Source organism: Marmota monax, unplaced genomic scaffold (genome assembly GCF_021218885.2).
Source record: "Marmota monax isolate L192 unplaced genomic scaffold, Marmota_monax_Labrador192_F-V1.1 WCK01_AAM20220418_F8-fsc00002, whole genome shotgun sequence".
Taxonomy (NCBI): Eukaryota; Metazoa; Chordata; class Mammalia; order Rodentia; family Sciuridae; genus Marmota; species Marmota monax.
The window spans coordinates 35331267-35346996 of NW_026693571.1; the positions used below are offsets into that span (position 1 = coordinate 35331267).

Below are 15730 nucleotides of genomic sequence, written 5' to 3' on the forward strand. Positions count from 1 at the left end.
AAAATTAAGCAGCAGATTCATTGCCAGTGGAAAAAATGAATGTGATTCACTCATGTTATTGAACAAATACCTGCCTTGCTGATTTTATTTCTTCTCTATAATAAGATATTATTTCTGAGATCTGGGTCATCTAAATTTTTTGAAATGTTTTATGCCTTGGAAAATATTGGTGGATGCATAATCAACATTCATTGTAACAAAATGTCCTTCCCTACAGGTGCAGGTGCTATCCAACTAAAAACTACATTTTCCAAACAGCTTTGCAACTTCTAGATGCAGATAAGTTGGTGAATCAGATGTATTTACATAAGATTTGGAAGACAAGATTTTCATTGTGATTGTGTTTCTTTTGCTTCCAGGTGCAAACACAGTTGTGGAAGCTTTTGGTTTTCTTTGGGATGCTTAGTAGAGAGTCCATTTTCTATTAAAGTATCTTGTGATGGTCATGATGTAGAATTTTCACCTTGCCGAGTGATATTGTAGTAGGTGCATTTTTGCTCTGTAGCCAGTAGTAGAGAAAGCAGCTTTCTGAACACAGTAGTTTCCTGATGGTCACTATGATACAGTTGATCTGGAATCAGCTTTCAGACCATGAAAAAAAAAGATCTGAGACCTTAGCTCGGAAAACGCACAAGAAGTCCTGAAGTTTGTATTGGAGAGTCAATTTTTCAAAGCCCAAATTATAAATGACTTCTCCAGTTCTCTCAATAATTGTTAAGCCATTTAATATTCTTTAGTAAACTTCTTCCTGCTTAAACAAGTAAGAGAAGATTTTGCTGTCTGCAATAAATCCTGACTAATAAATACACCATTCTTTGATAACCAACCCCTAAGCCTTTGGTCTCATGACATTCCCTTAACAATATATAATCTGTCTTACCTTGATAGGTTCTCCATGGGGAGACATGACTTCGTCAGAGAGCTCCATCATCTTTAGGGCCATCAGGGCTATCTGGATAGCATGAGTATCACTCTCTCTGTGTAATCCCCCTGCTACACAATATGCATCACCAATGGTCTCCACCTAGATGTAGAGTATAATGTATACTATAAATAAAAACTCAGGAAGACCCACTGGCACATATTATATATTGGAAATCAAGAATCAAATAGCAGAAATCTTCCGGGTGTGGTGTTGCATGCCTGTAATCCCAGCAGCTCGGGAGGCTGAGACAGGAGGATCACGAGTTCAAAGCCAGCCTCAGCAATGGGAAGGCACTAAGCAACTCAGTGAGACCCCATCTCTAAATAAAATACAAAACAGGGCTGCAGATGTGTCTCAGTGGTTGAGTGCCCCTTAGTTCAATCCCCAGTACACCACTGCTCCCCTCACACACACACACACACAAAAAAAAATAGCAGAAATCTCAAGGCTCAGGCCCTATGGAGAATCAGGGTAAATCATGTACTCTCAGAAGAGAGTTTCCCTCTCAGGAAATTCACAAAGATTAGACCTCTTACATTGGGGCACTGCAGAATCCTGTGAAATACAGTGTCAGGCAGCTTCTATTCTAGAGTTGCAACTAACTTCCTAGGTTGTTTAACCTATTTTTCCCCCAACATGTAAAGCAGCTTGTGTAGAAACAGATGAGGTATATTAGTTTTATAATAAATTGCTTAAAACATTAAAAATATTTAGTCATTTTATATCTCCCTCATCATAAAACAGTGTAGGATGAAGTCATTCTCAATAAATGTCATATGAATGTAGTAAAAATGTGTAATGCAAAACTAAGACACTAATAGTCTTAAAAGTAAAAGAGTCCTTTTTTTTCCTAAATGACTTTTGGGGCTCTTACAGCAATTACTAACAGTATATGTGCATATTAATCACAAAAGATAGAAAGCAGACGTCAAATCAGAAGATAAAAGTAATGATGCTTGGTAGGCTACTGAAAATCAAGCTGTTATATAAATTCCAAGTACCACCACCACCATCATCATCATCATTATCATTGACACTGGCAATTTTTTTATCTGTCTGTGATACTGGCCACAAAAAACCCCTAAATATTAACTTAAAAAATAAATATTTTCCCTAATTCTAGTAGTTGCATTTTCTTCTTCTCTAAATATTTATTATAACCTATTAGACCATATTACTCCGAAGCCTCCTCAATGAAGGGATAAAGTTGAAGAGGGGACAAAAGAGAAGCTTTTTGTCCTTGCCTTTGGTAATTTGCTACACACTCAGAAGCCTTATCATGCCATCACCAAAGTTGTTCTTAACCTTTCTGCTAATCTCTGACTTGATCTTCCAAACCTGCCTCTTACTCAAGTTGTTTCCATGGCGCTGGCCTCCTGTTATCCCTTAAACATGGTGTTCCAACTTCCTATATCTTCTCCTGGAACAAACTCTCTGCAGATAAAATTTGACTGCCCCTCAACCCCACCGTTTCCTCTAGTCTCTCTTGTAGCATTTTATTCCTACTGAGTAGAATAGGGCATCTGTCACGTCATGTAGAAATCTGGCATTTGTTAGCTTTGCTCTTTTCTCCCTCTCTCACCACATATGGACCCTTCTCCTCCTGGTTTGTTCTCTCCTTCTTTGTATTCATTGCCTACCCAAAATGGAAGAGGCTGTATAACCAATAAAATTTTGCTAAAACAATGGACCAAGGGATGCAGGAGTACACATGGCAATGATTGAAAGATTGAGACAGAAAGAAAATGAAATTACATAAAGTCCTGGTACAACTGAGTCCTGCAATAAATAAGGTTGGCTATTCCTTAGAGTCATTGCACTTGGAGGTGAGCCTTGGTTGTGCATTTTGGAGATCTTAATTTAGCTGATGGCTATGACCCTTCCTTGTTTACTTTCAGCTCTCTCCAGATATTTTCATGCAAAATTAGAAATGGGGGGGAAATCCTGGGAGAGCAGATGATTTATTACCTAGCTCCAGCTGCATTTAGACTAACCAGGAAACTCTATGGCTGCAGTGCTTGTAGGAAGGAGCACAGTTTCTACAATTCTTAATTGGGTATTTGGAGACTACTCTGTAGCCTTAAAGGAATTATCAGAATAGAAGAGGGCTACTTCTGCTAGCAATCACAGCAGGTTAAATGGAGAAAATGACACCTTCTCACAGCTCGGGGAGAGGAGACATTCTCAAGACAGAAAATGACTACAAATAAATACAGCAAATTCCACAAGAGGTCATCAAACTTAACTAAACTGAAGCCAATTATTTTATCTGCAATTATACAGGGACTCCCTACCACCACCAAGGGAATCATAGTACTGTTTGGAATTTCCTGTTAGAAATTTCAAAAAGGAAGTTCTTGCTTCTAGCATCTCAAGTAAAACAACACAAGGGTTTATGTATTCCCATAAATAAAATTTGTTTCCTCCTCAATATTTTATTTATTTCATGTTCAAACTCTGGAATGCCAGATTGTTATGTGGCAAATTAAGCAGATGATTTGAGACTTACAAATGAGATGAGTGCTTTATTCTTAATGCCAAAATCCATAACAAGGCCAGATACTTATATTTCATATTTTTGTGGTCCTGGGAATGGAACCCAGGGCCTTGCACATGATAGACAAGCACTCCACCCTGGAGCTACATCCCAGACCCCAGGCAATATAATTTAAACCAATATGAAACTTTAAATTCTGACAAAGCAAGCAGAATGTGAAATTTCTTCATTAGCTCTCTTCCTAAAAATAGTTAGACTCTTTGAAAACTAATTTATTAGGTGTCAGAGACAGTCAATGTTGTATCCTCAGTGTTAATTATAATCATTCAATAAATCCTGAATATCTCATCCATAACTCTATGATAACCTTTGTAATAGTCTTGTTCACAAAGTTTATGGGATGTAGTTAGTGTGTTACTCATGCATATAAACTCTAGGTGGATATTTCTCTGTTGCAGAATTGAGAAAAGGTTTTTCACTTGCTCAGTTTATTGTGTATGCAAGGTAGAGAACAAATTTGAAGACAGATCTGTCTTATTCAAATGTCTACCCTTGACCAAGCTGCAAAAGTGCCTTAAGTAGGTAATTCTGATTTCTGTTAACTGGCTATCAAAAGTGCCATGTAAACTCTGTTTACATGAATTAATCTATTTAAAGGGAATTTTTTTATAATCATCATGTTTTTTTTTTACTCTTTAAAGACACAAAGGATAAAGTTCTCCTATATGAGTCATACCCTGAAATATCTCATGCTTCATAATTCAACTCGGTTTGCACAGTGAAGTGGCTGCTCTCTTGACTCTTAAACTCTACCTTTTTACTGTCTTCCATTCAGCCTTTCTCCCTCCTCCATTCTATGCTTATTCTTTGAGAAGACAATGTGGCAGTCCTTTCCTAGAACAATTAGCTCTGTTTCTGTGCAGATCCAAAGCTATTTTGGGCTGGAGAACACCCACATAATTGATACACAAAGACTGTTCCAGGGTATAGCTTTCCTGACCCTGCAGAGAAAGCCTGTCATTTACATTACAATTCAGATTCTAGGCACAGTACTTTTTTCACAGTGACTTTTGCCTGTAAATGACCATTGCCCTGCCCCACCCTTACCTTGTACACATCCAGCTCTCCACACTGTTGGTCAAAACGAGTGTAGAGGGCATTGAGCATGGTGATGACCTGCAGTGGTGAGCACTGGGAGCAGATGGCAGTGAACCCAACTATGTCTGAGAAAAGCATGGTGACATTACTGAACTTCTTGGCTTGCACCACCTGCCCTTGCCACAGTTGTTGAGCCACCTCAGAGGGGAATATAGAGCACAGAAGGTCTACTGTCTTTTTCTTCTCTTCCTCCAGGGCTTGGTGGGCTTGCTCAAGGGTGGCCTTCAGCTTCCCCAGCCTCTTCTTCAGGCCATCCTGAGCTCGAGCTTGTTCCCCTATCAAGACCACATCCCTCAGTGCGTTGTGAATTGGGATGTCTGATAGGTAGAGCCCTCTTCCTGTAAAATCTTCTAATCTGTCCACACAGGGTGACCCCAAGAACAATATTGCACTGGATTCAACAATGTAGATCATTTGGCCTTTGAGATCCATAACCTGCAAAACAAAGGAGAACCCAATTGTTTTGGTTTATTCAAGTTTGCAGCATCTTACTGAGACAAAAGGAGAGGAAGTACATACAGGGATAATCACTAGGCATTCAAACTCTGTTTTTTAACCTAATGCAAAAGAATAAATTGCTTTCTAAAAGTTCCAATTTGGTATAAGTTCTAAAATGCTTGCAGATATTTGAAGAACATTTTGGTGTATGCACTACACAAAAATTATGATTTCCAATGGACAATTCAAAACATTGAAGGCTTTCTTGGCTTCAAGGCTTTCTTACCAAGAAGCATGCTGATAATTTTGCTAATATATTCTTTTAATATTTCCCTTCTTTCTTCCTCTTTCTTTTTTATTATTTATTTATTTATTTTTAGTTGTTTTTACCTTTATTTTATTTTATTTTTTTACGTTGTGCTGAGGATTGAACCCAGGGCCTTGCATGTGCTAAGTGTGTGTTCTACCGCTGAACCACAACTCCAGATCTTTCTTTCTTTCTTTCTCTTTCTTTCTCTTTCTTTTTCCTTCTTCCTCCTTCCCTCGCTCCCTCCTTTCCTTTCTTCCTTCTCCCCACACCCTCTCTCTTTCTCTCTACAAGTGATTGAACCTACCATATCCTGAGCCCCTTTTATGTTTTATTTTGAGAAATAATTTCACTAAACCTGGGCTACCTAAATTGCTAGGTCTACCTAAATTGCTGAGGCTGTTTTCGAACTTGCAATTCTCCTGCCTCAGCCTCCAGAGCTGCTGGGATTACAAGCATGCACCACTATGCCTGACACTTTTGATATTATTTATTGGCTAATAAATAATTAGTCTCTCCCAGAGACTTCACTGGGAGAAAGCTGACCCTATAGAAAAAGTAATGTCCCTATTTCAACTTTGCCTGTAGCATTTAACCAATGTTGCCTTTTATAAACACAAAACAGAGAACCAACCAGCTAGCACGATGGGGGCTTGGAAGAGATGATCAAATTGGACCACAGAAAATTGGTGCACATGTGCACAAATATGTATGTGTGTCCACTGAAGCAGTTATTTGCAACACAAATATTCTTCAATGGGAGACTGGTTAAATAAAGTAGAACATGATCATCCAATGGAATAGCACAATTTCCAGAAAAGTAAAATAGATCTATACCCAATAATATGAAAGGATGACCAAAACATATTGTTTAGCAAAAAAAGTAATTTTGAAATAGTAATTTTGCTGTAAACAAAAATGTAAAAAACTGATATTTTCATAATTTTGCTGCAAAGAACATCTTTGCGTATTAGCCATTTAAAAACACATGTAGATATGTTAATTTTACTATAAAAATTAATATTAAAGCTGTTTCAGTGTTAGAAACAGTGGTTGTCCTGGGGTTATAAGCATTTAAGCCTCTCAGCTTTTTTTACACTATCAACTATGACTGTAAACTTTCTTTCCTGAAACTAAATAATTACCAAAGTTCTCTACCATGTGTCAGAACTCATCCCCTACCACACTCTCTGTAGCAATTAATCATATCTATTAAGTATTGATTAAAAATCAATTTAGTGGTTGGGGATGTAGCTGAGACGTAAAGCATTTGCTTAGCATGTTCAAGGCTCTGTGTCAGATCCTCAACACTGCAAAAAACAAACACATAAATAAACATTCATTTAGTTACCTCTTACAATATGTGGTTTTTCTTTACTTATTATAAAACAATATTTTTATTATTCAAACTAAATTAACTATTTGATAATAAAATAATTTTATATAGACACTTATGTAATTTACATTTAAATACCCAATAAGGATTTTGAAAGGCAAATTATATTCAATAAATATTTGTGAATTAATGAATCAAGTAAGCAAGTAAATGAATGCAGAAAGGATTTTGAGATTATTACAGCCTCAGAAGGGAGTTGTTTTAGACATAAATGTGTAATCAAAACATTTGAAGTGATGCAATGGTTTTTAGTACTCAAATATAAAATAACAATTTATATGAAAGATAATATTGAGCTTTCCTTACCCTTGAAGCTTTCTTCACAGAGTTGTCCCATCTCCTCACTCGTATGACAAATTGCATATTCAACATTGTCATGATCCCACTAAAGGTTTGGTTGATTTTGGGAGTCAGAATTTCAAAGTATTCTTCAAAATTTGGCTTTCCTTGAAAGTCCCTCCTGTTCATCAGTCTTCTAATGCCATTGCCAAGTTGCAGAATGGTCAGATCTTTGTCAAACATGAAATGGAATGGGAAGGTCTTACAGAAGAGGGATGCGGGGATCACCAGGGAGGACTGGGGTTTCCCGGGGGACAGAGACGGTTTGGTGCTTTTCACGTGGACAGAGTATAACAAATAGGGCTGATTGACGAATTCCGTGCAATCACTCCGGAAACAGGGAGGCATCAAGGACACGTCCACTTCGGTCTCATACAGTGTGTGAGCAGCTGCCTTAATGACACCGGGAAGGATCAGGGACGTGATTTTCTTGGGGAAGAAATAGTAAACATTTAAGAAATCATGCTCCTTATCCAGGCATAGAATGGATGCGTCTTCAAGCCTGCCCCTCTTTTCTGCTTCCTGGCAATGGCTGCTCTGTTTCAGGAGGGTGCTGAAGCTGTTTAAAAAATCTTTCAGGGTGCCTCCAACCACGCCGAGTATGTGTTCGTCTTCCTCATAGCAAATTTTAAAGAGCTCTTCACCGAGGGATTCTCTGATGGTCTCCGCTGGAACCCCTGACAACACAGAGCACAAGTTCTGCCACCTGGGAGAAGTCAACTGGGTAGGGCTGTTCTGTCACTTCTATTTTCAACCTAGTTTCATTGGCTTATTTAGTTTCCTCTTTATCTATTTCCTCTAATAAGAGTTCCAACCAAAATCAAATAACTAGAGTCAAATTATCAATACCGCTTAGCTTCTAAAATTCTGGTAAAAATTCTGAGTAAAAATCCTCAGAGTTATCTTTTTAAATGACCAATTTAGTGTAATAAACTACCTTTTAATCTCTATTAACTATAAGACAACAATTAGAATCTCAGGACTAAGTCCACTTAGAAAAAGCCTTCCCATCTCTCCTTATGAAATGCCTCACCCCTCAGAGGACCTCCTGTAGTGTGTCAAACACTGGAAGCCATTTAATATCAATGGTGGTGAGACTCAATTTTGTGTGGAGATAATTATAAAGCATTGTTTTTCCTCTGAGCAGAATGAACCCTTGTTATTTAATATTACCTGGATGAATATTTGCTTTAAATATATTATTTACTTTCTACAGCTTCTCCTTCCAAAACCTCTGTGTACCACATTTTCTCCTCTGCTATGCAGGAAAAATAACACTAACCGCTTCAAGACACTATTATGATATGTGGAGATGATGTTTAGAATAATATCTGGCTCCTAAGATGGGCTCAATATAAATTAGCCATTATTATCATAATTCTGTACAAATTGTACTTTTAGAAAGAGGCAACCTCTTGGTCCATGTATTCAAATTTGAAAAAGGCAGTACAATAGTCACTTGTCTATTTTTTCCCCCAAGCTAGTTATTAACGTGGGAACACTGAAAACCCTTTCTCCCATGATTGATTTCAACCTTTAAAAACATTCTTTATTTTACCTTGTTGAGCAGAATTTCTTGTGTATAAATTAGAAATGCTTGGGCTCAAGACCAAAGCCTGTGAATGTCTGTAAGTCAGTTTCCCATCTAGCCTTATCTACTTCTCAGTCAATAATGATGATAAAAAGAGGACACGTTTGAGATCAAACAATAACATATAATACATCACATTACAGTAACACAATGTAAAATATTGACCACTTCACCCACAAGTAAATATAAGTATTTTTAAGAAAATATTTCTATTACCTGCTGCAATTGCTTGATCTGCAATTAGTTTTTCAAAGTCTTCTCTTTCTAAAAATCTCCTGGAAATAATTCAATATCTTAAATTATAAAATGATACATGAATGCTAAAAATTCATATTGTAGGAAACATATAGAAATTATGACAGGTAATAGCTTTGCAGAAACAAATTTTGTCTAGCAACTTTGCAGGAACAGAGCAGTGACATGTACAGTCCAAAGCAATGTTGGGAAAGTCCAAACTGTATGTGAACTGCACATGACACAGAGTATTTCCTCATCTTTATTGAAGCATATTTGCCTTCGATGTTCATTTTACATAGACTAATACTAAAGGAAATATGCACTGGCAGAGAACCAGGAGTGTGACCTGCTCAAGAAGAGGTAATGGGGGCTGAGATGTGACTGAGTGGTAAAAAGCTTACTTAGCATGTGTGAGGCCCTGGGTTCAATTCTAGTAACCCCAGTCCTCCCACACAAAGATAGTAATAAATCTTCAGAGTTTTCTTATCATGTATCAAAAAAAAATCCACATACAGAGGGATTTTACTTTTAAGTATCACTGTTGCTTTGCTGTTTTTTTTTCTTAAACAAATACACAGTATTACTTGCTTTTTGGGTTTAGAGCTGTACATATTTATCTCAGACATCATCAAATTATACTTTCATTCTTACTCTTGTATAGAAAATTAGTAACCAGAGAAATATAGTATTTAATCAAACTGCACTTATTTTTATAGCACAGAAATTGATAACCTAATAGCAGACATTCTGATTAATAAAAAAAATATTTCAGTAATTTCAACAGGATAACCTGTCAATTTATTAAGTTTTAGTGTGGTCATTATGTCACTCAGGTTGGTTGCTCAAAGAGCTTTTGCTTTGTTTCTTCTTCTGGGATCTTCTAACTAATCATAGCATCATTTGTATGAATTCATGGGGAGGGTGAATTTCTGACACCCATGATATGATTATAACAAAATCTACTAAGTTACTGAAGCATATTAAAAGACACCCAAGGTTCTATTTGTGGTTCAATTTGCCATTAGATGAATCAAGTTTACAATCAGGTAAATTTAAATTTTTAAATATAATTTCAATATAATGTTGAGAAGTTTTCACAAGGAAATATGTTCAAGAGGGAAACTGGCCAGTTCAGTAATTTGTCATATAAAGGTATACTAGTTATAACTATTTACAGTATTAGGTAAAAATATTTTATTTAAATGGGTTGAAACTCACCCTATGATTTATTTATGTATGCATGTATACACATACATGAATATGTGTGTATGTATTATATGAAATTTGGATCTAGAGATCCCCAAATCACTTGTTAGATATTTGTCTATATTAATCAATTTTTTTTTCATAAAGAATGAGAGATTTCCTCACCCTGTGGTCTCCTTCCTTCCTTCCTTCCTTCCTTCCTTCCTTCCTTCCCTCCCTCTCTCCTTCATTCCTTCCCTCCTTCCTTTGTTTTTTGTATCAGATATTGAACCCAGGGGAACTTAACCATTGAGCCACATCTCCAGTCCTTTTTAAATTTGATTTAATTTATTTATTTTTAAATTTTGAGACAGGGCCTTGCTAAGCTGCTGAGGCTGGCTTTGCTCTTGCGATCTCCCGCCTCCACTGCTGGAGCAAGCCGCTGTCAAGGCTGCCATTTCCCAGCACCCATGATATGAGATGTGAACAGAGGTTAGTTTGTCCAAAAAGCACATACTGCAATTCATGCACCTGAATTTCTTCAAAATTCATCTTCAAAAAATATAAGCAGTCATAATCACTTGCATGTGTACCAGCAAATGCATGTATGCAACACACACACACACATACACACACACTATACACACCCTACCCATGAATTCATATAAATGATGCTATGATTAGAAGATCCCAGAAGAAGAAACAAAGCAAAAGCTCTCTGAGCAACCAACCTGAGTGACATAATGACCACACTAAAACTCATTCTCTGAAACAGGAGAAAGGTAATGGTAGTGGGGTGGGGGATAAAGAACTTCAGTCAAGGGCAATTTCCTGTTTAATATATTGGGTATTTTTGTTGTTGTTGTTTGTTTTTCAAGTTCCAGAAAATAATAAGCCGCATAAAAAGGGTTAAGTTGTGTATATCCATTGGCAAACAGAGAACAGTGAAAATGATATGTGACTTGTCAATGAGCAAGTGAAGGAGAGAAACAGAAACGAAAAGAGAGTGCCCAACACTTTAAAAAAAAAAAAGCAGAGCAAAGAAGAGCCATTTTGCTCATCAGCAAAGCAATCCTAGGATTAACAATCCAATTAACAATTGTTAACAATTAACAATGATATCATTTAAAAGGACAGTTATCTTTTTGTCCTGTAAGAAACAGGGAAAGTGGTAAACTATTTTTCAAGATTTCCAAATAAAATGATTATTGCTTACCAAGTGGTGAGATTTATTTTAAGAGATATGGCCCTGGGAACACATCCTTTCTGCATATTTGCCCGTGGTTGTCAGAATATTTCAGGACGCAAAGCCCTAAGAATAAATTTCCAGTGAACTGGCTGCCAAGGACTTAAGCAGACAGACACAGTAGCAGGGCAAGAATGACTTGTGGCTATCTTATCAGTCTGACTGAGAATTAAGGTCAGAGGCCTTCTGGAATGCTTTTCATATCACTCGTGTAAACAAAGCTTCTGTCAGACACATAGATTCACACTCTCTCCTTCTGAACCTCTCCCTGACCCCATCTTGGCTTATTTCTGCTGCCTGTAGCCTGGGACCAGTCAGTTGGCCAGGAAAATTAAGCCCAGATAATCCACAGGACAGATTATCCACTCATGGGTAGGAGATAGATGAATGCATTTATAAAATATCCCAATGATGGTAACTGCTTTGCAGCGTTCCAGTGTTCAATTCTGCAAATCTAACTCAAATATTTATTGTATTATTGACAAATTAAGTTATCCTTGAAATTTCAAGGTATCAGAAATAGGGTTGATCAAATTATTCACCATCCATAAAGGTGCTGAGAAATGGATACATGTCAGCTTAAAAAAAGAAATGTCACCTTACATTAAGTCTCCTCCAAAATCTTTTCAAGGAAAAAATTAAAAGAGAGTACACACATACACACAGAATATGATCATATTCACCAGAGCAGCCAAACTGATTATGAGAATGCTGATACTGAAGAACTTCCTTAAGAATTAGTAAGTAACTTAGCTTCTTCCCCAAGCCTGGGTCCTCCTCCTCTTACCATCTTGATATACATTTGCTAAAGATTGAACATTTTGAAATATGTGTGTTAGGGTAAGAGTGCCTGCTAGCTCACTACTTGGACCTCTGTTCTGATTTTTTTCTGTCTATGCCTTACCAAATATTTTGCTAAATACTTCCTAAATATTTTACACATAACCCCTTAGTATATATGAAAGTATAAACCTTATGGGAGCTTGTTGAAAGTAGAAGTATATGGAAACATGGTTAAAATCATGAGCTGAAAAAAAAAAAAAAACAAGCTGAATTTCAGCTCTGCATTCTCCTACACAGTTGTAAAATCCTAAAACTTTTGCATAAACCCTAATTTAGTCTTCTATGAAATGTGAAAAATAAATGTACTTACTTTCAAATTAGTAGCTGCTAAAATACTTAGCTCATTTCTGGCATATAATAATGATTCAATAAAGGTTGATGCATGCAGTAAGTACTGGCTACTTTCAGTCATATTAGTAGTTATAACAGGGAGGTCACAGAACTAAAGTGGTTCAACTTACCTGCTTTCTTTTATTTTATGCTTTGCCAATGTTCTCTGAAGTGCAAGGTTCAGCCGTTCAAACTGGAAATTGAAAAGAAATGTTTTAAACATTTCCTTACCTAACAATTCATTTGAAAAATGCAGATTTTAAAAATTTCATTCTGCTGCTATGAACATCGATGTAGCAGTGTCCCTGTAGCATGCTCTTTTTAGGTCTTTAGGGAATACACCAAGAAGGGGAATAGCTGGGTCAAATGGTGGCTCCATTTCCAGCTTTCCAAGAAATCTCCAATAGCAAGGCTGTGGAACCAACCTAGATGCCCTTCAATAGACGAATGGATAAAAAAAATGTGGCATTTATACATAATGGAGTATTACTCTGCATTAAAAAATGACAAAATCATAGAATTTGCAGGGAAATGGATGGCATTAGAGCAGATTATGCTAAGTGAAGCTAGCCAATCCCTAAAAAACAAATGCCAAATGTCTTCTTTGATATAAGGAGAGTAACTAAGATCAGAGTAGGGACGAAGAGCAGGAGAAGAAGATTAACATTTAACAGGGATGAGAGGTGGGAGGGAAAGGGAGAGAGAAGGGAAATTGCATGGAAATGGAAGGAGACCCTCAGGGTTATACAGTGGAGGGGGTAGAGAGAGAGGAGGGGAGGGGAGGGGAGAGGTGGGGAGGAGGGATGGTGGAGGATGGGAAAGGCAGCGGAGCACAACAGACACTAGTATGGCAATATGTAAATCAATGGATGTGTAACTGATGTGATTCTGCAATCTGTGTATGGGGTGAAGGTGGGAGTTCATAACCCACTTGAATCAAAGTGTGGAATATGATATGTCAAGAAATTTGTAATGTTTTGAACAACCAACAATAAAAAATAAAAAAAAATTCATTCTGAAGGTTTCTAAAAAAGGAGAAACTTTCTTGCCTGAATGATTTAATATAGTGGGTTTACACTTTGGAAGCTGGGACTGGGTTGCTATGTGTTCTTCTAACTTGGGAAGAAACAATGAGCTCAGACTAATGTGAGTTTGGCTGTGAGGTTGTACACAGGCTTTGCCTCTTTAGCCATGATCTCACTGACAGCCACAGGACAATAAAGCTGAGTCTGCGTCTAAACAGATGACTCCAGTTTGGTAATGTCAAGTCTTCTATAGAATCCATAGGCATCACTCATTGGTTCGGGAAATTCCCCTAGATGCCCTGCCACTACTTCAACCACAGCATCAAGTAACTCATTATGTCTCTCCAGTATACTGCTTTTATTGGACTTTTATACTTTCTTTTTTAGGAAAATGTTCCAAAAAGGAAAAGCTGGAATACACCTGCTTCACCAAACTCAGCTACAGTAGGAAGAGGGACCATTCCTCCTCCCTCTCTTATAAGGACAGCAAAGGTTAGAAGAAAATGACCATTTTTTTATTCCCTGCTGGCAATGAGAAGATCATGAAACACCAAAAAGGGTCTTGACTGAAAGACACAAAGGGATAGCCCTGAGGAAAAGGAAGAAAAAAATATTCCAGTGACAGAATTGTTTGCATTTCTCTCCTCATAGCCCATCAGGAGTTCCTGATTCAGAATAGGTGTAGCTCATTGACAGAGCACTTACCTAGCAAGTGCAAGGCCCTGGTTTTGATCCCCAGTGCCAGAAACAAAACAAACAAAAAACCTTCTTGATCAGAGCAGCAATTCATATATAAACAAGATAATTCAACTTAGTTTAGTTTGGAAATAATTTCTAAGAAATTCTAAGAGTAACATTCTATACTTGACTATAACACTTCTCTAATAAAATTTTACAGATTAAGCATTCAAGACTTTGAATAGTAAACAGAAGGAATGTAACTCATTCATTCAATAAATATGTATATTCTATCTACTATGAGCGAGTACTATTCTAGGTTGTACACTCATCCCAGTGGAAGAGACAGGTAATAAAAGTAAAAAAAAAAAATTGAGTAGCAGACACTATGAAGAAAAACTGAGACCTCATTTACAAAGGCAGCAACCCTGAATTATTTATGAAACTTTTTCCATATTAATATATTTTGCAGAAAGAAAGAACTCACTCAAGCCCATGGTTTTATGGCTTTATATCCATTTCAACACTCTGTTACTAGTAATATCAGGGTAATATTCTGCTCTTGAGAAATTCAGCTTTTTCAGCACTCTAGATGATGAACCTCATTTACTGTCTCACCAGTTGAACTAGTTCCTGTGTTATGAATGCACTCTGAATGAAAATTTCATGAATAATTGCTATTTGAGGCAAGATGGAGGTGACTTTGGATGGCTAGAAACTCTGACTTTCGATGGTCAGAATTTCATTGTCATAGTTTTTGGATGTCACTATTTCAATTGGTTTTTCACTTGTATACAATTTTTAATAGACCAAGTATACTTTAATTCATAAGGGTAAATTATAACACTGTTCCTTTTTTTTTCTTCTTACAACCCAATATTCTGGAACATATGTAGAACCCCATGATTCTCTTCATATCCTCTTCTTCTATAGATCTGTGATATGGGGTAAAACCATTTATGTGAGCATATCTAATGCAATTGATTCAATTCAGAAAATGGATCTGATTTGCTACAAACTCCATTAAAGCTCCTTAGACTCTATGACTGAGGAGCTCACAGGATTATAAGGGGGCAACATCTATGAAAAAATAAGCAATATAATAGTAAAAGACCAATAAATGATTGAGATGCAAAGAGTTTTTCATGACTCCAATTATGTTTTTTTAAGTTTAAACTGGTATTTTAATTTTATGTGCCTTCAATTTTTTTTCAGACAAAAATTACAAATTTGGATGTAATGATCAAGACCTTTTAAACTCAAATATTCCACTACTCTGGATGAACAGCTCCCATTGTAAATTTTCTAATGATAATGAATTTTAATACTTGCCATCCCTCACAAAAACGTAATCAAAGAGTTAAATCTGATTACCTAAAATAAGAACTATGATGCCAAATACTATTTTGAGTTTCTTCCTTTGGATTATTGATAGAACTGAAACTAAAACAGGCTGAACATTAAATCTGTCAATTTGAAAAAGAAACAGTGAAAAATAGAGGTATATATCAAAGACAAACAGATGTTTGGACAGC

The 15730-nt window shown here is 36.7% G+C and overlaps 1 protein-coding gene across 8 annotated transcripts in view; it reads right to left on the reverse strand.

The window, feature by feature from the left end:
* Gucy1a1 (guanylate cyclase 1 soluble subunit alpha 1) overlaps positions 1 to 15730 on the reverse strand; it is a 61356-nt gene that overhangs the window by 10962 nt on the left and 34664 nt on the right. For all 8 annotated transcript variants that reach the window (XM_046459072.2, XM_046459073.2, XM_046459076.2 and 5 more), the window contains 5 exons: positions 12624 to 12685; positions 8868 to 8926; positions 7028 to 7737; positions 4530 to 5015; positions 881 to 1024 (listed from right to left, as the gene is read on the reverse strand). In XM_046459072.2, the coding sequence (XP_046315028.1) occupies positions 881 to 1024; positions 4530 to 5015; positions 7028 to 7737; positions 8868 to 8926; positions 12624 to 12685 (1461 nt within the window). The remainder of the gene's footprint in view (positions 1 to 880; positions 1025 to 4529; positions 5016 to 7027; positions 7738 to 8867; positions 8927 to 12623; positions 12686 to 15730) is intronic.